The following is a 24,952-nucleotide window of genomic DNA, read 5'->3' on the forward strand; positions in this document are numbered from 1 at the left end:
ATAAATGAAATGTAATAGTGAATTAAATTACAAATGTATCTCGTCAAGCTAATATGTTGTATTCTTTGCTTCCCCAGAAATCTTGTTAATCTATTGGAAACACAATTATGCTGCTAATTACTTTTATAGTGAATGTTGCTTTCCAGTCGAACTACTGTTTTTAGAGAGGAAGTGAGAGGATTACTGTACATGCCAAGACTTTATAATACAATTCATCTCTTGTAGATATAATGTACTGTATTGAACACCCTTTCGTAGCAAATTAGGGTCATTTATGATCTTACAAAAGTGTATATTGCTCTTTTGTGAAGTCATCTGTTGACTGTTCAGATTGGGGTCGAAAGTACGGCCCCCCCAGTTGCTGTGGAACTACACATTCCAGCATGCCTGCCACAGTTTTTACATGTCCTAACAGCAAACCTGTGGCAAGGCATGCTGGGATGTGTAGTTCCACAGCAGCTGGAGGGCCACAGGTTCCTCACCACTTACGGGGATGTTGTCAAAGCCTGAGAAGTGTACCAACACTGGGCATAATAAGTAGTCACACTTATGCAAAAAGAGGTTCGCTAATAAGGAGACATAGGGCCTGATTCAGTAAGGATCACTACTGCGATCGCAACAGCGATTACGCATGCAGTCTCAGGGCCTGATTCAGACCCGTTCGCTATATACGTGCGCTCGCACTGAGCATATGCAAATTTTCCAAATTGACATCATGGGATGCGATCGCTCGCCAAGGCATAAGCACACCCACTTTGGCTATGCGAGCGATCGCTCTGTGTATGCAGACAGCCCTTAGCGTATGTAGAGACGCCCACTGGCACACGTCATCTTCAGGAAGTGTATTAAAACATTGGTACATCGAGGACCATCGGATGCGAACGCAGTGCTTGTGGTAGCCTTACCCTACCGCAAGCTCTGGGAGCATTTCAATGTAAAAAAAAGCCAAGTGACGTATACTATGTGACGTGTACTATGACGCTGCCTGTTAATTATGCACACCTCTGAAACGGCGCTGAAACACTCAGTCATGCCTGCGTTCGCATCTCCAATCCCCGGTTATTGCAGGGCAGCCCCTGTTACCACCCACAAACGGCCTCTCCTGTCACTCATTACACTGGGCTGTCTTTGCAGGGCAAGCGAGCGGTATGCAATCGCAGTGAGTAGTTTGCGCACGCACAGAATGAAGCGTGCCCATGCAGAACATCGGGCCGCTTGTGAGCGCACACATATAGCGAACAGGTCTGAATCAGGCCCTCACTGCGAAGATATGCTAATGATTGCAATCGCAATGCAGTCGCAGCCTAACATAAGGAACACCCCCTTTACCTTACACACATCCATAATACTTAGCAAGACTCCGAAACCATTGGTAACATCGAGTACAATCTCAGCCTCACGCACACTTGCACAAGCTCTGACCTTATTCAGGAATAGCTAACCTCATCGACATAGTAAAAGCACAAGCTACGTATGGCATTGCAGCGGCTAATTTATGCATGCCCCTGTAACAGCATTAAAATGCACTGGCACGTCTGCATTTCGCCAATCACTAACCCTGTCACCAACCCCAAATGGTACTTCCTGTCAATTACTCTGCGATGGGTCTGCGTAGATGCTGCGATCACAGTGGAGTCTTCGCGCACCACTGCAATGCATACGCATGCGCAGAACACATTAATTGGTTGACAGCATGTGTAATCGCAGTTCCGATTGGTAGTGAATCAGGCCCATAGTTTCCAGGTTTACTACAATTGTAAGCTTTAACATTAATCTGTATTATTGTGTCAAAAGGGTATATTTACTAAAGTGCAGGTTTTTAGAAATGGAGCTATATTGCCCATAGCAACCAATAAGATTCTAGCTATTATCTTCTAGAATGTGCTAGATAAATTTTAAGTAGAATCTGATTGGTTTCTATGGACAACATCTCCACTCCTATAAACCCGCACTTTAGTAAATATACCCCAAAGGATCATACTATACGGTGCAAAAGTTTTAGGCAGGTCTACAAAAAATGCTGCATCTATTAAAAAATAGAAGTGTTAATAGTTTATTTGTATCAATTAAAAAAATGCAAAGTGAATAAACAGTAGAGGAATCTAAATCAAATCAATATTTGGTGTGACCACCCTTTGCCTTCAAAACAGCATCGATTCTTCTAGGTACACTTGCACAAAGTAAGGAATTTTGCAGGATTATAGGCCCTGATTCAGAGCCGGACGCTCTTACCAGAGCGCTCGCTCTGAATCAGTGCCCACCTCCATTAATATGGAGCATCCTCCTGGACGCTCGTATAGCTGTGGGTCACCACCCACAGCATATACGAGCGTGCAGGATGATGGTCGCGATGGTCTTGACCATCGCGACCATCGAAACTGCGAGCAAAAACCTGCAGTTGAGTTTTTCAACCGCAAGGCCAGGAGTGATTTTAGCTTTATCAGAGCCCAAATCACTCCCACTGACATCACTAGTGATGTCAGTGGGGCCGGCTTCAGACGGTAGGCGTTCCCTTGGGAACGCCTCAGTCTGGCAGGCACGCCCCCGGCACGCCCACCAAAGGGGGCGTGCTGTCAATCAACATCGACAGCACGCCCCCTTTGATCAGACACTCCGAGCGAAGGAAAGTCCTTCGCTCGACGGGTCTCGCGCATGCGCACGACGGAGCTCCCTCCATCGTGCGCATGCGCAGTGCGGACCATCGACCCACTTGCGAGCGGACAGCCGCTCGCGAGTGGGTCTGAATGAGGGCCATAGTCAGGTGTATGATTGACCAATCATACCAAACAGGTGATAATGATCATCATTTTCATATGTATTTTGAAACAGTCATCAACTGAAACAGAAACAGCTGTGTAGGAGGCTTAAAACTGGGTGAGGAACAGCCAAACTCTGGGCCTGATTCAGACCCACTCGCGAGCGCTGAGCACTCGCAAGCGGGTTGATGTTGGCCCAGTGAGCATGTGCATGATGGAGCCGGCTCTGTTTGAGCCGAAAGCACTCTAGGGCTTGCGGCAATGAGACCCTACCACAAGGGTCTCGTCGCAAGCCCGATGGTCGCGATGGTCTTGACCATCGCGACCATCTTCCTGGCTGCTCGCTATAGCTGTGGGTGGTTATCCACAGCTATATGAGTGGCCAGGAGGCCACCCTAAAAATCAAGAAGGACGGCCCTGATTCAGAGCGAGCACTCTGTCAGAGTGTCTGGCTCTGAATCAGGGCCTCTGCTCCAAAGATGGGGTTGTGGAAGACCGTTTCATGTCACAGGTCATACACCATGGCAAGACTGAGCACAGCAACAAGACACAAGGTAGTTATACTGCATCAGCAAGGTCTCTCCCAGGCAAAGATTTCAAAGCAGACTGGGGTTTCAATATGTGCTGTTCAAGCTCTTTTGAAGAAGCACAAAGAAATGGGCAACATTGAGGACCATAGACGCAGTGGTTGGCAAAGGAAACTTAGTGCATCAGATGAAAGACACTTCATGCTTACTTCCCTTTGACATCAGAAGATGTCCAGCAGTGCCATCAGCTCAGAACTGGCAGAAACCAATGGGACCCAGGTACACCCATTTACTATTCAGAGAAGTCTGGCCGAAGTGGTCTTCTTGAAAGAATTGTGGCCAGAAAGCCATACCTTCGACGTGGAAAAGCCAAGCGACTCAACTATGAATGAAAACATAGGAATAATGAGTGTCTGCAGGCAGTGAAGCATGGTGGAGGTTCCTTGCAAGTTTGGGGCTGCATTTAAGCAAATGGAGTTGGGCATTTGGTCAGGATTAATGGTGTCCTCATTGCTGAGAAATAAAGGCAGGTTTCTTATCCATCATGCAATGCCATCAGGGAGGTGTCTGATTGGGTCCAAATTTAATCTGCAGCAGGACAACGACCCCAAACACACAGCCAATGTCCTTAAGAACTATCTTCAGTGTAAAGAAGAACAAGGAGTCCTGGAAGTGATGATATGGCCCCACAGAGCACTGATCTCAATATCATCGAGTCTGTCTTGGATTACATGAAGAGACAGAAGGATTATAGCAAGCCTACATCACAGAAGATCTGTGGTTAGTTCTCCAAGATGTTTGGAACAACCTCCCTGCCGAGTTCCTTCAAGTGTATCTAGAAGAATTCATGCTGTTTTGAAGGCAATGGGTGGTCACACCAAATATTGATTTGATTAAGATTTCTCTTCTGTTCATTCACTTTGCATTCGATAAAAATAAACTATTAACACTTCTATTTTTGAAAGCCCTCTTACTTTGCAGCATTTTGCGCAGTAATGTGTATATATATATATATATATATATATATACACACACATACATATATGGATTGGGTGCATGATGCCATCATTTGGCATCCTAGCAATCAGAATCCCAACACCTGCATCCCTAATAGGTTACCATCCTGACAGCTCGAGGTAAGTATAGGTATACCTAACCTATCCCTACCCTAATCCTTCCTCCCCGATGCCTAACCCTAACCCTCCCCCTTAATGCCTAACCCTAACCCTCCCACCAACTCCGCTACTTACTTTCAAGATTCTGGCGGTCAAGATCCCGGCGCCGGTATTCCGATAAGTGTTGGGATTCTGGTGTCAACATTCTGATCGCGGAATATTGAACGTATCACGACATATATGTATCCCGTATATTCAGAAATATGTAGACACCCAATGGTTCTCTTTTGTCTTAGACACACCTTATGCCACACTAACCTAGTGGAATACATAGTAACATCAATACTGTACCTAAAACTTTGAATTTTATTGGAATCATTTTCAGAGATGTTGGTCACCAATGTTTAACATTTGTACTAGTTTTGTAATTGTGGAAAGCAAAGTGATAAGTACAGTGATTTCATGCATTTGATAAGAAAGGTTCATTTTTGTCATTGTTTTAGTTAAGAACTTTTCACCAGAGTCGCACACAAATTCATGTCATGCTTTTAGTCCATTTTAGGCAGCACAGTAATTTGGATCTTGTGATTTGGAAAGCTGTCTTTTGTATATCTTTCTCTTGAAATAATTAAAGTGCCAGTCATTTTATCATAGGGATGGCCATCGATGGGGATCTCATTGGTGGTTTATATTGATGGCGGAAAATCATCAATTGTTTACACCATTGACAGCTATAAGTGGAGGCATCTGGAGGCAGAATTCAGCTGGTGCTTGGCCAATCAGGAAAGAAGCTGGTGCTTCATCGATCACGTCGAGGGTGGTGCTAAGCTCCGTAACCCCTGGCATCAGAGAGGAAGAATAAACATTGTAGGGCTCTCCACTGTCAGTGGCAAATCATAGAAGGTTGCTATGACAGTCATCGACCATCGATGGTCGATGACTGTCCCTATTTTATTTAGAGGTCTATCACAAATTGTACTTGTTCATATGAAGATATTTATATGAAATTTTCATTACTAAACAGTCACTTATTTGCTTCTTAGCATTGCCACTCAGAGTGAAGCACAGGGTTTCCCTACCCTTTTCCCTGCTGCTACATGTTTTCATTCTTACCTTCACTTTGAGGACTGACGCAAACATCCTGGCATCTTCTGACACTCCCCCAAGATACAGCTTTTTTGAAAATTGTGGCACATGATCATTTTCATCCTGTACATCAATGTACACCATAGCTGTATTACCTATGAGTTAATAACAAGAAAACAGAGAGGCTTTAATAAAAAAAAGGAAATGAGTAGGATACGTCAGCTAGCATTACATATTAGGACTATTAAAGTGCTACTCAATGTAAACCTAAAATACAAAACATACTTTGCAATTTTTACAATACCCAGTCCGAGCAGTCCTGGAGGGAGCAACATAATGGTGGTATTGGTGGCTGGGCCCAGGTGGCTAGGTACAGCCTCCTAATGTTCAAAGCTGTCATTTGTGGCATTGGACAGCAGGGGTGTGATGTTATTTAAAGCAAATTGTGTCATCAAACCCCCATTCTGCCCACTTCACTTGGGAAGTTGGAGGCTTGCGGGAGACTGCATAAGACTCTCGGGAGTCTTGGAGAGACGTCTGAAATTTGGGACTCCGTAAAACATTCTGGGGGAGTTGGTAAGTATGAAACAAGCTGACTTTTATAACTGGACTACTCATATTACAGACATTCACTCACAGACACACATGACGGTTTGTGGGGTAGTCTGTAAGCCAAGCCCACTCATGTGCTCCATAGTAAATGGTATACTGAATGGGTGGACTAATCATAGTATTGCACAGGTGCTGCATGCCAGCATATGGTGTTCAGTGTGGTTTGTACGTATATAAATATGCTCTATTTCATTATGCAAAACTAAAAATGGTTGAGATAAATTGCCCTGAAATAAATACCCATTTACTGTACTACTGTATTGTCTGCTTAAGCAGAATTATTAATATAAACAATATGATATATATAAATATATATATATATATATTTTATATATACAGATATATTTTGCTAGTATTGCAACTAGAAAAAAGCAAGGCACTTGCAGGACTATTAAATGAACTTTATGTAGAAAGGCATACTTGCACTGATACATCTTAATCCCCATGTGAGGTCAACGTTTCAGGGCCTCCAAGGACCCCGTCATTAAGACTGAGGAGATGCAGTGTGAACAACCTGAATCAAGCATGAAGATGATGATCTTCATGTTTGATTCTTATAAATTGTGAATGTGTAAATAAAGAGGAAGGTAAAACAAAACCCCCAGAAGTAGCTGCAGTTTCAGTCTCACAGATTTAAGGGAAATCCTTCCTAACCCCTTGTAATAGACTAGGGCCCTCATTCAGAGCCACTCGCTATTTGCGGTCGTTCGTTCTAAAACAAGGGGTGGCTATTCAAATGAACCGTTCGCTGTTTGCGGTCTGTTCACGCCTCTATGTCTGAACGAGCGAACAAAACTTGTGTTCGTTTTTTGGAAAAATACGCCCCCTGGCCGCTCGCATCCTACGTCATGTCCGCTATTTATTAGATTAATCGAGTACATCGACAAGGGTATGAACTGCTCGCTATTCTTGGGGTTGGTGTTTGCTACCACAATTTTGCGAGCAGTTCTGACTATAAAATAACCCAGTGACGTGGTCAATGACGCTGCTGTTTTAAATATGCACACCCATAAAACGCCCGTTTTGACCTTTAAGCACGCCTGCGTTCTGATTTCCACTCCCCATTTTCAAGCACCTTCCCGTTACCACCCACATACGCCTCTTTCTGTCACTCAAAATAGCAGGCATTTGCTATTTTGCGAGCACATAAATTTCGGCCGCACTGACAGGTTAGCGCATGCGTATAACGATCCGTACGCATGCGCAGTTGGGCTAACATCGCTCGGAACGAACGAGCGGCCGCTTACGAGCGGCTCTGAATCAGGCCCTAAATTCCTTTTGTCATCCCAATAGCTTAATTTGCTCAGGATAACTACTGACAGCATTGCTTGTAAGGAAGGTAAGCAAACAGTTTGCCATTACTAGTGCCCTCAGTAGTGAGTGTCTGACAATTCTCACAGTGATAATTCCACTTCTTTGTTGATAATGACAATGTAGTTACTCCATTCTTAGCGGCTGCTTCTTTCTCATCTATAACATCTTGGGTATGAAAGACTCATCAGACACATCTATGTTTTTATTGGCAAACCCTATGATGATATAAGTGGCAGTGGTGTGTGATGGAGGGGATAGTCCACATGGTAGATAACTTAACCAAGTCTTAGGGGCCTATTTACTAAGCAATGTTAGGAGACAGAGTGAAAAGTGATAAGGTGCCAGCCAATCAGCTCCCAACTGTCATTTTTCAAACACAGCCTGTGAGATGGCAGTTAGGAGCTGATTGGCTGGCACCTTATCACTTTTCACTCTGTCTCCTAACACTGCTTAGTAAATAGACCCCTTAAGTTTATAAAAAAAAAAAAGGCAGAACAGGTGTACTGTACATAATGTCACAGGGTTAATGCAGCAGGTATGTATAACATGTACTTTATAGAGAGCTTATATATTGTATGCAACAGATCCAGTATCTAAAAGGGGTGCAGGTGATGTGCTACAGATGTGAGCACACGCCTGTGTATGTACATACAGTGGAGTTTGCACCCTGCCACTATACATTTTTTTTAGAGCTGGACTCTGGGAACATTTGTCATTTTCATATGGTGTTTTTCACGCACCCCGCTGCTTCCCTATGGGAAGGAGTCCCACTAACGAAGAGAGATCCATCCGCCACTGCTCGGCCACATTTCGCCAGAAGCCACACGTGCATGAACCGAAGTTCACCCATACTCAGTGGCACTGCCAAGTCAGACTCAGATCAGCTAATGTTGAATTGCTTTGGTGCTCGTGTCGAACTAGAATGCTGCCCGGTCCCATCATGAATAGGCCCCTGAGTCTCAACACTCTTATCTATCGTCAGCAAAAAAAAGATGAAGTCATGGAATGTGACTAAGGGGTCTATTTATCAGTGAGTATTTGTGGGTTATACAATTAATATACCAGTTTTCTGGGAGTACCTATAAATAATATCCCCTGAATGTATCAACAGGAAATTGCAGATATCTGCTGTGATCACAGTGTTTCTATGGTGGCTGGTTTCCTGCAGAATTTACCAAGCATTGCAGAGCTTGGCTCCGGTAGCTAGCACCATCTAAAAAAGTACATGCGCACTAGCTAGGCTACCAATACGATAATTTAACTTTTACACATTGCAGGGATGGGTTCATTTTGGAGCCCCTGTTCCTGCAAGTGAACAATGAAGAATCCCAGTAGAACTTAATTTCTGATTGCCACGAATAGCGGCGATAAGAAATTATAATTTTTTATGAGAGTAATGAACTTATGACAATAGATGAGAGTGCTACTGTTTTCAATTCTGTGACTGGAGAAGTTGCAGAGTATTCTGCCTGTATGGCTAGTTGGTGAAGACGGGGAAGGAGGAGAGCACACCTACAGGCTGTAATGCTATAAATCCAGCCGTGGTTATTATTAGCGTGGGAAGAGCTGCTATTTGTGTAGTATGGAGCTGCTATTAATGTGTTATGGAGTGTGGTTTATCCCATTTGCCCTCCACAACCCATTTCGTTGCTGTGTATAAACACAAAATATAAAAAACATAGATTCTCTACTAAATTGTTTTTAAATCTTTACACATACATAATGTTTTGCTTATGTCCTAATATTAGATCACCAGAGTTAATATTTCAGGCTCAGGGAAGCTAATGTTCTTTGTGTGGGTGTATTTGCTTAATGTAAAGATGCAGGATTTGCATTATTAGGAAAGTAATATGTTAGTAACCCTGAGCAATCTGTTCGGTGGCACAGGAGGACTACATGACGTGGTAATCAGATCTCATTTTACTCTTGCTCTGCATTGTAAAGCACAGATGGAATATTATTTGTCAGCATGCTTTCACAAGAGCTTAAGGATATATACCTTGAAGACATGAATTGCAGAATATTCAAAGATTTTGTAAACGGATTTAAAAACAACTCACATATTGGTAACATATATTTAAAACATAAAAAATGTAGTATGTGACAGACATCCAAACAAGACAACAAAAAGGTGGGTATTATTAATGGTCAAATAATTTGAATAGCTAATCTTAATATGTTAACGTTTTCATTTGCATGTCACATTGTATAATTGTTAAAATATAGCCGTTACGCTTGATCTTGCTTAAGCACGTTGCTCAAACCGGCATGAAAATGGTTAACAGGAAAAAAACAGAATTCTGCGCTATCACTATAAGGATATCAAGAGATATTAAAAAATTTCAAAAAGTATGAATATAAATAAAGATGGAATGTATGTATAAACACAATAAATATTTATTAACCACTATAAAGAATCCATATGACTATAAGAAATAGAACATGAGTTGAAAAATAAAACAATAAGAACACCAACAACAAATTGATACATCAGACTGTTAGACTGTGTCAATTAGAAATAATAATGTTGCTAATCACTGTGATACCTTTGCATACGATGATATACGTAATTTGTAGCCCAAAGTTATATGGCTATCCTTCATGCGGAGCTAATTCACACTTCCGCAGGAATATGATGCAGCTGATTTATTTAACAAGTAAAAACAGAAATGTGCTGATGATTTATAGGAATAATGTTAAATTCACATATTCAGTCCAATAACGTATCACACAAAACTTCAGCCCTCAATAACGGTATCTGTATATCATGTTCTATTTCTTAAGGCAGGCATCCGATTTTGACAGGCGTTTGCACGATATCGTCGTTATCTTGCAATCGCCCGCAAATCGCATGCAAATCGCACCCGAAATTCGCCCACAAATCGGGCATGTAAATGACAAAAACGATCAGCGATGCGCGTACCCGCTGGTCGTTTTTGCCATCTATCATTGCCCATACATGCTGGTCAACCTAACGATCCCGTCAGGTTAATGCATGTACAGGGATGATGGATGTGCCTGGACTGAATGAGTGAACGTTCAGTGTAGGCACATCACTAGATATACAAACAACAGCACGATTGCAATGTCATAATAGCGCTCTCTTTTGTATGTCTATAAGTGGATTCGCACCATTATAGTCATATGGGTTCTTTATAGTGGTTAATATTTATTGTGTTTATACATATGGTACATTCCATCTTTATTTATATTCACTTTTTTACATTTTTTTAATTTCTATTGAGATCATTATAGCGGAATTCTGTTTTTTTCCTGTTGTCTTTGTATTACAAACATACACAGAGTTTGTATATTCTGCTGCAACACTATATTATATCCTAATTAGAATATTGTTAATAGGCACGAGCGCCAGAATTAGGTTTCTTTCATTCTTATGAAAATGGGTAAGTCTGTTTGCATTGCTCCAGTTTAGCTCCAATCTTATAGTCTATCTGAAATAAAAGATATCTTCTGTATTCTAAAATATTAATGCTTATTTGACAAACTGGTTTGAAAAACACTTTTAAACGGGATGGGTATGGGTTCCCGGCAGCCGGGATGCCGCCGGCAAGAATACCGATCCTGACAGTCAGAATCGCGACACCCGTAGGTACGTATACTACCACTAACCCTAACCCTCCCCAATGCCTAAACCTAACCTTCCCCCTAGTGCCTAAACCTAACCTCCCCCTCCCTGCACCCTAAACCTAACCCTCTCCCCTTAGTGCCTAACTATAACCCTGCTTCTAGTGCCTAATCCTAAACCTAACCCCTGATACTTACCTTCGGGATGCCAGCAGTTGGGAAAATGGACCCGGGATCCCGAGGCTGTCGGTATTGCGGTGCCTGTATTTAGACCGTTGGCATCCCGAGCGCCGGGTTGCTGACTATGGGCCTGATTCAGACCCACTCGCGAGCGGCTGTCCGCTCGCAAGTGGGTTGATGGTCTGCGCATGCGCACGACGGAGGGAGCTCCGTCGTGCGCATGCGCGAGACGCGCCGAGCGAAGGACTTTCCTTCGCTCGGAGTGTCTGATCAAAGGGGGCGTGCTGTCGATGTTGATTGACAGCACGCCCCCTTTGGTGGGCGTGCCTCCCAGACGGAGGCGTTCCCAAGGGAACGCCTACCGTCAGAAGCCGGCCCCACTGACATCACTAGTGATGTCAGTGGGAGTGATTTTGGCTCTGAGACCATCGCGACCATCACCATGCATGCTCGTATATGCTGTGGGTGGTGACCCACAACTATACGAGCGTCCAGGAGTAGGGCCCTGATTCAGAGCGAGCGCTCTGGTCAGAGCGTCCGGCTCTGAATCAGGGCCTATATCTCCTTTTAAACAATTTCAGAGTGACATATGTATAATTATCTATCTATCTATCTATCTATCTATCTATCTATCTATCTATCAACAGAGAGAGAGAGAGAGAGATTGCACAGCATTAGAACAATATTTTAGTACAGTTGCAATTTATATCCCACTTTTGTTATGGCATATTCCGATCATTTGGTAGGCCTAAAAGTAGATATTTCATTGAAAGTGCTATGATAACACAGGCTCCACCCATGTGTATGAATCTACCAGTTCACTTTACACAGTACATTTTTGCAGAGCAAGTCTATAAACCTATTACACATATATCAACAAGTTTTATCATACGTAATAAGTTTTAAAATTCATTGCTATGATAAATGGTGCTCAAGCCAATCAGCTCCCAACTGTCATATTTCAAATAGATGACAGTTGGGAGCTGATTGGCTGGGCACCATTATCATACGCAACGAGTTTTATCGCTCATTGTGAATGATAAAATACAGAAGGGACTAATTCTAGGATCTAAAAGTATATCAAAATTAAATATATATTAAGTATATAAAAATTACATTCGACCATATTGCTATTTCATGAGATGAACGCTTGGTCAATGAACGTTTTTCCAATTTATTTTCCTCTGATTGAAAAGTTTCCTTGGTGGGGGAACACAAATGATCTACTAAGAACTTTAGATAAGCAGATTAATTTTGTAAAAACATTGACATTTTCAAAAGTATTTTATGCAAACACCAGTGAGCGCCTTCCTGACATTATTAGAAACTATATGGTACAGTATTTATGAACTCTAAACAGTTTAACCTTTGCATTTAGGGACTGATGCAGACTTGAACAGAAATGGAGGCACGTGCTCCCAGACTGCGTACACGGAAACAAAATGCGTAATTCACCCATATGCAAAGTTGTAGACATTGCACCTCTCCCTACCCATACACGTTGCTTGCTATTTGCATTATACTAGTGTGAGTGAGCACTAATGATATCACAGGTGCAAAAGCCACACCTGAAAACAGAAGTAATAACTCTGCATTGCCTGTGTTGATGCCCCTTCACTGAATCTGTGCACGCCCCATTACAGCCCAGTATAGTTGTAACTTAGTGGAGACGCGATTGAAACTTGTACAACTCTGCATCGCATGTACATGTGTACGCTCCATTCTGAAGTATGCACAGTGCAAAAAGCACACAAGACATGCTCCGCAAACACGTGAATGCTCAACTCCGTATCTGCCCCATCGTCCACATTTTTGGCATCAAATCATGTTTTTATTCAATTTTTAGATGCAAACTAAATTTTTTGTGTTATTATTTTTACTGTTGTACTTTTTACCAACATCTTCATGAGCACTGTTTAGATACTATTTATAAATTCTATCAGATGTCTAATTTAAAAAAACATATGGATTTGGTGATGGAGGGGTGCAATGAAATTGTGGAGTCTAATAATAATAATAATAATTAATAATATTCTACTGTATCATTGTGATGTAAAGTGTTTTCATATCTCTAGCAGCGAAATGGTTACAGCACTTTTAAATATCCTTTATATATATTGGGTCTTATTCAGAGTAGTAATACACCTGTTAATGTACAGTATCAGTATGTGACATGTTTTTGCACTACGCATGTAATAGAGTGAACATCAGGGGGGATACAAAGTTGAGCACGTTTTGGTCACATCACTTCTTACAACTAAGGAGGCGTTATTTGTAACTAGAGATGTGCGCAGACCCCCATGTTTTGGTTCTAAATCATTGTCATGTTTTGGTGTTGACAAGTCCACCCTCAAGTGTTTTGGTTTGGTTTAGGATTTTAAAAATTGATAAAACTGCTAAAATCAAGTAACTTGGGACCTAATTCAGAGGCGGTCGTTAGTTGCAAGTGGTCGCCCTGAATCAGGGCGGCCACTTGCATCCTGAACGACCGCCTCCTTGTCGAGCGCTAAGCTGTGGGTTACCACCCACAGCTTAACGACCGACCAGGTTGATGGTCACGATGGTGAACACCATCGCGACCATCGGGGCTTACGACCAAACCCTAAGGTTGGGTATGGGCACTCGTAAGCCCCAGGGAGCTTCCTGCTCTGAAAGAGCAGGAAACTCCCTACTGACATTACTGATGATGTCAGTGTGGTCGCCCACAAAACAGTAGGCGATCGTTAAGGAACGCCTCCATTTTGGAAACCACCCCCCCGGCCCGCCTACAAAATGGGGCGAGCTGTCGATCAACATCGACAGCCGCCCCTTTTGTAGAGAGCTCCGGAGGGACAGAGTTTCTCTGTCGCTCTGGGGCTTGCGCACGCGCAGTGCGGCTGCTGCGCGTGCACAGGACTAACCATCGAGTCGGTTGCGAGCGCATCGGCGCTTGCGACCAACTCTGAATGAGGTCCTTGGACCTGTATTTTTTCCTATAGTATTATCATCAATAACATTAATTTCCAGTAATTTCCACTGGGAACCCTAAAGTGATCTGAGATGGGACTCTGGAGCTCATTCAGACCCACTCGCAAGAGATGATCGCTCGCTGGCAAAAAGGGGCCGGATATTTAAATTAAGCGCTCGCACTGCGTCGCGTAAGGACGCCCACTATGTTTTAGCAAGCTACGGCAAAGTGCGCTCGCAAATGTCTGAAGACGCCTCCTTGCCACTCGCAACACATGTCATCTCCAGGAAATTAAGGATTAATCGGGACCAACATGAGCCATTGGAGCTGCTCGCAGCCCTTGGGGTTGCCTTAGCCTGTCGAAAGCATAGCGATCAGCGCTGGCTGAAATACATGCAGGTGATGTGTACAATGACGCTACTTTGCTAATTATGCACGCCCTTTAAACAGCGTTTTGGCGGCCGGACACGCCTGCGTTCGCACATCCACTCCCCCGTTCACAAGAACCTTCCTGTTACCACCCACTCAAAGCAGCAACCTAACGAATGGCTTGCGCACGCACACTGCGAATTATACGCATGTGCAGATGGGCGAAAATCGCTCAGAGCGAGCAATCGCGCCTTAGCGAGCGGGTCTGAATCAGGTCCTCTGTTTGACTCAGAACCGCACATTTTATAACAGCCTCTAGTATTACCCTGGGGAGTAGATGACTAAAGTCTGGTTCCTGCAAACGTATTTTATTTTATCTGTGAGAATAAGTGCTTCAAGATGCTCTTTTAAAAGAGTGTCTGTTAAAAGAGAGGACAGAAAACACTCTCTGACATATTTATTTCTATATTTTTTACCTATAGTTTTCTTTTTTATTTTGTCTATTCTTCACCTGCACATTTAGTCAGTTAGCCCAAAAGTTCTTTATTGGATTAGCACTCAGGGTGACATACATCTATTACTATGATTTTATTAGCTTGGGAATAATAGTTGATTCATTTGCACAGTACTTGTTACATCACTTTTATTATTGTTTATTTTGTGACAACTAACAGTGCATTATAACTTTATTAAACATGACAATGAAATCTCCAGTTGACGGACTCTCTCTCTCTCCAATGTTGTGGTTCTGTATGATTGCTATAATAGCTCTAATGATGTTGAGAGACCAGAAATAGACTTTCCCTGTTGTCCAATGCTTGTTGTAAATTTTAGGTTTGCATTATAAGCAATATTTTTCCCTGCCATAACTAATGCAGCCTTGATCACTAACTACACATCCCTGTACTGCATATCTAGCAACTCTATCCTTGTCTATTTGTTACACGATGGGTATTATTCTCCAACTTAAAAGTCTGCGCACATGAAGGTTCCTTGAATTTCCATGAGTACAAAGCTGTACAGTCTACAGATATCTGAATCTCATTTTAGAGCTGAAACTATTTTACAGCTCCGAGAAAACAATCCAACAAACAAAATTTAGGCGATAGTGACGTTTTCCTCAGTACAGAAAATGTGATATTTATCTCATGTAATCTAAAGGCAAAATATATCTTTGTGAAATATAAAAAGTGTAAATAATACAGTCTGTGAAGTGGAAAAATAGACTACACATTGCAGGGAATGGATGCAATAGTCTTAGACTTTCGGTTACATTTCTAATTAAGGTTCTAAAATTATTTTTTGGGGAAATAAAACAATGAATTAGATAAATCAGCGACAGACAGCTTTTATTCTACCTATAGGGACGATAACCACATTGCTGTGGTTACCTTCTGTATTGTGTGCAGCTTTAAGCTGAGCAGTGATGGATGAAGTTACAATACGCCTTCAGCACCCAAAGGGCCTGATTCAGAGCCGCTCGTAAGCGGCCGCTCGTTCGCTCTGAGCGATGTTTGCCCAACTGCGCATGCGTACGGATCGTAATACGCATGCGCGAACCAGTCAGTGCGGCCGAAAATCGTTTGTTCACTAAATAGCGAATGCCTGCTATTTTGAGTGACAGAATGAGGCGTATGTGGGTGGTAACAGGGGAAGGTGCTTGAAAACAGGGAGTGGAGATCCGAACGCAGGCGTGCTTAAAGGTCAAAACGGGCATTTTAAGGGTGTGCATAATTAATACAGCAGCGTCATTGACCATGTCACTGGGTTATTTTATAGCCAGAACTGCTCGCAAAATTGTCGTAGCAAAAACCAACCACAAGAATAGAGAGCAGTTCATACGCTGGTCGATGTACTCGATTAATCTAATAAATAGCGGACATGACATAGGATGCGAGCAGCCAGGGGGCGTATTTTTTCAAAAAACGAGCGCAAGGTTTGTTCGCTCGTTCAGACATATAGGCGTGAACAGACCGCAAAGAGCGAACGGTTCATTTGAATAGCCACCCCTATTTTCTGAACGAGCGAGCGCAAATAGCGTCCAGCTCTGAATCAGGCCCAAAGTGTGTCCAATATATTATTGCCCTATTGAGAGGCTAATTATTACATCCCTCAATATATGTTTGGGCTGATCTTTTTTCACATTATCTGAACATACCACTAAACTGTGTTTAATACTATTTTATTGTGATTTATTATTTTAAGAACTTTTTTTGTGGCTTTTTTAGGGTATAGAATATTGAAAGTTAAGTTTTATTAGTTTTCATTTATTGCCCCAAAATATGAGATTAGTCTCTTACCCTTTTCGCAATTATTTGTTGCTTGCTATATTATTGCTCTGGAGCATTGGATTGCTGTTGGAGCATTGATGATATACAGTAGGCAGAGTAATGGAGACAGGGGTTTAGAACATAAAGGATTTAATTTGATTAATTTATGTTTGTTTTCAATTTCACAAACCCGTAACCATCCTGTGGGCAAGTAAACTATTACACAGTTATTAGCTCATAGACCAAGGATTACCAGGACCTGGACTCTATCCAGGCCTTTCACTGAATGGACAAAAACTCTGGGATACATAACAGCACTTTGTGACTAGTCTCTATTCTGTACTCATTAGAGCTGCACTGTGGTCATTACCCAGTGATTTCAGATGACTAAAACAATGACTTTGGTGAATTTCCAAGATATAATATCTAGGGACAATGAGCAAATAAAGCATTCAAAAAGTAGAATAGTCTTCCTAGTAATTCCATTTACATTTACATGGTAGCAAATTGATGCCAATACTCTATATAATGGGATTTTAAAGCTTTACACAGGCTTTTTGTTGGTGGCAGGTAAATCTGTGACTCTACATGGCTGTGCTATGCTCTAAAAAACAAATAGAATGTTGTCTCAAAAGATTGACATGTAACAGGGATTACCCAGAAGTCTATTCTCTTTCTGCATTGACTCGTTCAAATTATTTGCTTTATTTGTCATTACCATTTAAAGGTGAATTATGTTTCTACGCAAGTTACCCGTTTTATCATCATACACAATCGTTATTTCACATCACAAAGTTGTAGAGTAAATTAATAAATTAATAAATTGTGAGTAAATTATTTCTTCAGATTTGCATTATTTGCAGGGTGGAGAGAGCATTACTATTGTGTCTAGTTATTTCTTATGTCTTCTTTATGCCAATTCACATATTTACTTGCTTGTACAAAAACAAATTAAAAAGCACAATAAGACAACGATGAAGCTCTTTCTCCCTAGAGAAACACATCAATCGGATTTATCTACCCTTATTACTGTGTTAGTTTGATTCATGTGTGTCTCTTAATTTAAAACCCATGGGTACTTCCAGCCTTCAGCTGAGCAGTTTGCCTGTGCTTTACATTAAGTAGGCATATATGATTATGGTAGGCAGAAAGTTATTTACAGACCGCATCTGCATATTGAATTAATTCAAATCAAGTTTGAAAATGTGTAACTCGTTATTATTTTGAAGTTGTTTTGTTATAGAGCTAGCACTTGCTTGGCAAACAACAATACTGCACATACTGTGAAATATTGCCTGGCAACATACTGCGATACGGCAAACGTTGCAGAATTTGGATCGTTCACTACATGGGCAACAAATGTACTGATAGCTTCAGTCCATAATAATTGTATTTGTTTCTTGAGTGGTTTCTAAAAAAGCTCCATCCATAAAATAACAGAGGGGAGACAACAGAGTAGCTTACAGCAGGGGTTCCTGAACTCCGCTATTACAGGGCAGGTTTTAAGGATATCCAAGCTAGAGCACACCCGACTCAATTAGTACCTTAGTCAAATTGCTTTAACCATCTGGTCTCAGGCATGGCTATCCTTAAAACCAGGACTGTAATGACGGAGTTTGGGAAACTCTTGCTTACACTATTACTTCTATTATTATGAAACCAGAGGCAACATGTAAAAATGGTCAGCTTTCTATTAAGTTCTACAACAAAATGTCAGCCAGATATTCTGTGGCATATGACAGCCCAAGATCTTCTGCACCTGTCAAGCTTGGTATATTGTTCCGATTAAAGGAGTCAAATACACAACTTTTGCAGTAAATGGCATTCACTAGGAGTACATTACAGGTTGAGATGCAAAAAAAAAAAAATTGTGTATACGACTTGCTAAAGGAGTTTGCGGATATTGTGGATGCTCTGGCCTATATTTTCTTAGCATCTGGGTTTTCAAAATTACTGATTTTCTGAAGTTTTGTCAGTGCAATGTAAAAAAAAGATTATAATATTAAATACAATTGATTTGCATTCAATATTGTTGCCTTTTTTATTCCAGCAGACAAAAATGACAGTTATCAAACCAGCCGCTTAGTTAATTTATCTCTCTACACAGACTCTTTGTCTGAGTCTGAAAGCTTTGGATATCATCTGTAAAACACTGACACAGATTTGGAATGATAATATCTAGTATGCTTCTGTAGTTTTAGTTTATCTAGGATCTGCCAAACTCTTGGGGGTAAATTTACTAAAGTGAGAGTTTTTAGAAGTGAGTTTTAAAAGTGATGTTGCTCATAGCAACCAATCAGATTCTACTTAACATTTAAATAGCACCTTCTAGAAGATAATAGCTAGAATCTGATTGGTTGCTATGGGCAACATCACTTTTAAAACTCACTTCTAAAAACTCTCACTTTAGTAAATTTACCCCTTGGAATCATTTGGTAACTATCTAAAGCAGGGATGGGGAACCTCTCAGGCCCGGGGCCATATTAGGCCTGTGGAATCATTTGGACTGGCCCTTTGAGCTTTTTTTCTGCTAGCCTCATCTGGCTAACAGGGTGCCTAGAATGGCACCCTGCAGCCAGAATCTATGCAGCAGTGCCACCTGGAGCATATTTAGGACGCTTCAGACAGTCAAACCGCTGCTTTTGCAGCTCCCCGGAGCATCCTCAAGATATTCCGGCATTGCTGTAATCACCGACGATTGAAGCCCCACCTCAATGTGACGTCACACGGAGGGGGCATGGCCTGCACCGGGCCAGCAAATGATGATAGATATATATATATATATATATATATACACACATATATATTATATATATATATATATATATATATATATATATATATATATCTATATCAAAATGGCCCTTGGCAGGAAAAAGGTTCCCCACCCCTAAAGTATTGAAGAAAACAATGTGTTTAGTAATTTTCTAAACATGGCACATCTTGTAAAAACAAAATATATTTTTTATGGATACAGATGTAACTAGACATCCATATCCATAAGCAGCCCAACAGCTGTGGATCAGCAGTGGCTAACAGTTATCCAGGTGTGATGGTTTATTAGAACCTGCTCACCAGTCATCCTCTGCTAACTTAAGGTAGGGAATACCTGCATGAGGAGTACACTTATCTCCACTGCTCACACTGATTAATGTTCAGAATGAAATCAGTCCTGTATATAGTGATCAGAAAGCACATTGTAAAGCTCCTTTGTGGACAATCATCACTGTGATCAAAGGAAGGAGCACTGATATAATGCTCACTACACTGCAGAAATCTGTGCTGTTATTAAATAAAATCATTCAAGGATGTTGTAATACCACTCAATATCATCATTGAAAAAGTGCCTAGTTGACTGAGTGCTTTAGTTAGTACTCTTTGCTATTAAACACTAATATTACACCAGAGTATTTGTGGCATACATTACAATCCTCTTCTAAGTGATGCATTTACCAAAAAGAAGCAGTTTAGTGTCAGATAAGATGTCATGATGTATTATTTGAGCATTGTTTAATTTCAGTGTTCATTCAATGTCACCTATCTCCAAAGTGGCTGATCATTATATTGTCTGTGATCTCTGCAGTGCTACATTAATTCATTGCCATTTAACTCCACATTATTGCATCAATTCTGTGCCACCAAACAACAGAGTGGCAAGTCATCTTATTGAGTTACACTCATATTAGCATAGCATGTAATTTTTCTTTGTTAATGATAATGATTCACACTTGTCCAACAATGCCTATGCACTTGAAGAACGTCGTACAATTCAATTTTATCTAGCGTATAGCTGGCAAGCTCTTATCAGTATTATTACAGCTCTGTGCAAGGAAGTGACATGCTATTCTGGTGATATAGATTTAACATCATTTTAAATTAGTACAGTTGAAATTATAAGGCAACATAAGATTTAAAATATATAAATGTTATAAAAGAAATCCTAATTAAATAATATTTAATGTTGTGTAACATTATGTCTAAAGTACTGATTGAGTGAACTATCTTGTATAGTTCAATTACTAACTTCAATGATTTAATTTATTAGAAATAGAGCAGAAATAATCCCTAGGTATTAACGATTACCAGCTATATGGTTCATAAGAGCAAATCAGATTATGGGGTCTATTTATCAAATGGAAAAGTGCAAACTCTTTGGCGAAAACTACAGTTTTCTCTAGAGAAAGATTTTTTTCCAGCTCCCCAGTATGCCACATAGTGCCCCCAGTATGTCACACGTGTCCCAAATATGTCACACAGTGTCCCAAGTGTGCCACTCCACTGCTGATAGTACTCACTTCCAACGCTGTTAAGGCGGGTTCCAGGCGACTGATTGATTTTTTTTGCATGACACTCCAGCTCCTTCAGACAGTGCTGCAGATGTTGTATACTGAACACACAGCAACTCTTGGCCCCCCATTAATGTGGCTCTGTTTATCTAGCACAGGTGCTGGAGAGCTTCAATCAGCCCTTCCTTCACCGAAGGAAGAAGGATGAAAGGACCTAGATGTCCCCATTTGCTTATCTAGCTGCTTCCCAGCCAACACAGAGCTGGCAGTAGGCTGGATAGAGATAGAGGGCCTGATTCAGAGGTTCACGTAGGCTTAATGATGCGGTTGATGTTTCTAGTCTGCGCATGCATTTGAAATACATTTTCGGTGGGGAGTCCTAGGTGGTAAAGGAGGTGGCTAGCCAGATGTGGGCGTGTTGTGGTCAGCCCTAAGACACAGTTGCACTAATACAGGTGGCAATATTCAAAGGTAGAATCTGTGGAGGTGGAATCTTGGAAGGTGCGACCAGTGGTGCATCTTAATATGCACAGTGACAGATTAGTACTGCAGCCAGTGGGCATCTCAGTAGGAAGACCATTGGCCGTGGCATTAGCACACAGTAAATCTCAGTTGTAGCTGCAGTCATGGCTGTAGAGGCGTATTAAGAGAGGAGGGGGCCCATGTGCAGTCTCCGTCTGGGGCCCCCTCCTCTGTCTCCAGCGGCCGGCAGCACACTGAGTGCAGTACCGCATCAGTAGACACTGGACACTAGTCTGTGCCCAGAGTCTGCTGCGCATGCGCAGATCACAGGGAAAATGGCTGCCACGCCATTTTCCAAGTGATTTCCTTACTGCGCATGCGCAAAAAGCTGGGAGAATAGCTGTGGCAATTTTTACAGCTCTGATAGCGCCAACATGGGACTCCAAACAGGTTAGTATTAAAAATATGGATGCTGTGCACCAATTATAGATACGCCCCTCCATGACTGCAACTGCTTCTATCTCTAAATCAGGTCTAGAGTCCCTGCAAGTCCCGGAGCACAGCATCCAGAGGGTGCTGTGTTCCAGGATGGGCTGGCCAAGGGAGAGGCACCCCCATGCAGCCACCTACTCCGCCAGGACAAATCACCCAACTTCTACCAGGCACTGTTCGGGGTATCCTGTCCAGCTACTCCAGGAACATGAGACAAGAGAGGAGGGACGACGCACAAGGTCACTAGGCAAGACACAGACAGAGAATGCTCTTGCTGGGAGAGAGAGTATAGAAGCCTATCACTTAGGAGGCGAATCCGATTCCAGGAGCATAGTATTACTTAATAGACCCCTGTGTCAGCTGTGACAGCCTTCTAGCATGTAAATATGTACAACACCCCTATTCAACACAATGGTATAAAATTAATTATTATTATTATTATTATTATTATTATTATTATCATCCTTTATTTATATGGCACTACAAGTGTTCCACGGCACCTTACAAAGTGCATAAACAAATAAGTGAACAAGAAACCAGTGACTTACAGTACAAAACAATACACGACAAGGACTTGGTTTGTACACATTGCTGCATTAGACACTCAAATAAGCAGCAGGGAGTTAGCAGTCAAGTGTTAGATGCCCTTGTGGGAAGTAAGGAGCAGAAATAAAAAAATAAGGAGAAGCACATGAGGGAAGAGGGTCCTGCTCGTGAGAGCTTACATTCTAACGGGGCAGACAAACAGGTGGTAAACAAAGAGAAAAGAGCATGTAGTAGTGGGTTAGGATGAGAGTCTGTTTGAAGATTTATAAAGAGGTGGCGAGTCTGATAGGAAGAGGGAGAGAGTTGGGTAAGATGGTACTGTATGTCCTTTCTGGAACCACATGAATAATTGAAAAAAATCAAATTAAGGATACCTCAGTTATTTGGATTTTTTATATATAAGAAAAAAACTCTGACTTCACAACAAGTTATCCGATGATCCAATACCACCCATTCTGAGATTGGGCAATTAAGAAAATTACTGTACATCAATTAGATGCTCAATGGACCATTAAATTGAATATGTTTGGCCCTAAGAGGCTTAAATGAGAGACTTGACACTTTTGGTTGACATTTTGACACCTTATGGTATTTAGTTCTCCTTTATGCTGGAACCATATATTTGTTGTGTCCGCACCTTGCAAGTTCTTACCTTAGCAGGAGGGAGCTGGGGAAGGCAACGTCTGCTTCTTAAATTGTGGTGCCCAGCGCCACGCTCCCAGCATGGGAGGAGCAGCAACAGACAGCTTCACACATGAGGAGTGGCCGTCTGCTTCTCCTTCATGTGGGAGTGCTGAAAGGGTAAAGGCACAGAGTGCCTGATTCAGCAAGCAACGCAATGCTGCGTTCTCACTCAGCCGGACGATGTTTGCATCCCCATGCATGTGTATAAGACGCAGTGCGTGAAGTAGGTGCTGCGAAGGGGTATGCGATCACGGACAGCACGCAGACCTAACATCCAGTGATTGACAGGAAGTACCGTTTGTGGGTATTGACGGGGTGAGGTCGTGCGAACGCAGGCGTGTCAGTGCATTTCAACGTCATTGCAGAGGCATGCATAAATTAGGCATTGCAAGACCCTACGCAGCCTGAGCTGTCACAGCACGCAGGAGATGTAGCAAAGTCTGTGGGAGGGTCAGGTTAATCACTATCCTGCGTATGGGTCCGATGGTTCACGATGTTACCAATGTTTCCGCTATCTTGCGGAACTACTCAGGCTGTACGTAGAGGGAGGTATTGTGTTTTGGTGGGTGTTTATATCTTGTGCTGCAATTGCCCTGCGTATCAACTGATTACCATATACACACAGCGGTCGAGTGCGTGCGAACGCAGCACTGCGTTGCTTGCTGAATCAGGCCCAGTGTCATTATTGCAATCATTTAATGCTTACAGAATGGTGACCAATAACAATTGGTGCCCTAGGCAACCACCTAGGTTCACCTAATGAAAACACATGTCCTGTGTGTTTTGAATATATTGTATATGCTTTAGGCAAGTCACTTGCCAGAACAGTTGTCGGGACTCATTGGCAAAGTTGATATGAATGATGTCTTTGCAGCCCTATGTTCTACAAGCAGTATTTTACAATAGCTATCCACACTTCACATACTGAACCATGACATTTCATGAGGGCGCCAGCAGAAATAAGCATGTTGCCATGGGGTTGATTGTGGGTCTTTAAATAAAAAGCTCCTGGCTCTTTACCTGTGAGAGAAGACTGGACGACACCACCCATATAAAATGAATGGAACCACAATGCTATTAAACGCATAAATAAATTTATCATAAACATCTATCATTTTATCTATGTGTTAAGCTCTTACATGTTGATGGAAGGTAAATTGGATAAAATAATTTCACTGTAATCTTGTGTAAACACTGTTACACTAGTTTTAATCCATCTAAATAACAGATACTGAACTACACATTTAAACATTTTATTTACAAAATGTGATGTACATTACATTCTCAAATAGTTTTGATTCTTTACAGCTCACTTGACTCATAGGTAAAAGAGCTAAATTACATTCTATGACATGTCTTATTACTTGACTAACATTATCTGATTTAGTTCTGTTTAACACATTTATCAGGGTAAACACGTGCACGAGATAAGCAAAGCTTACATGCAATTTGGTGCCAAAGTAGAGGATGTATTTATCTTCCTCAGAGCTGAAGCACTAATATGAGTGTACCCATGTTCATCCTCCTTATCTATTAACACAAGCTTGGCGGCTTGAAGTTACTAAAAAACTAGGTACTGTCACTTCTCTGTGCCATACAATAAGTTATGTGAAGAAAATAAGTGAATACCAGCAGCTTAAATCCACAGACATATGTAACAAACAACCAAAGAGGTCAGAACTCCCTATTAAAAGAAGCCACAGAACAAGGTTTGCTGTATC

The 24,952-nt window shown here is 41.7% G+C and overlaps 1 protein-coding gene across 1 annotated transcript in view; it reads right to left on the reverse strand.

Moving 5' to 3' along the window:
• The window catches only part of PCDH15 (protocadherin related 15), a 1,543,840-nt gene that overhangs the window by 148,757 nt on the left and 1,370,131 nt on the right, over window positions 1-24,952 (reverse strand). The window contains exon 26 of the mRNA XM_088459638.1: window positions 5,512-5,639. Coding sequence (XP_088315764.1) covers window positions 5,512-5,639 — 128 coding nt within the window. The remainder of the gene's footprint in view (window positions 1-5,511; window positions 5,640-24,952) is intronic.

Source organism: Taudactylus pleione, unplaced genomic scaffold (assembly GCF_031769625.1).
Source record: "Taudactylus pleione unplaced genomic scaffold, aTauple2 ptg000918l, whole genome shotgun sequence".
In the NCBI taxonomy this organism is placed as follows: domain Eukaryota; kingdom Metazoa; phylum Chordata; class Amphibia; order Anura; family Myobatrachidae; genus Taudactylus; species Taudactylus pleione.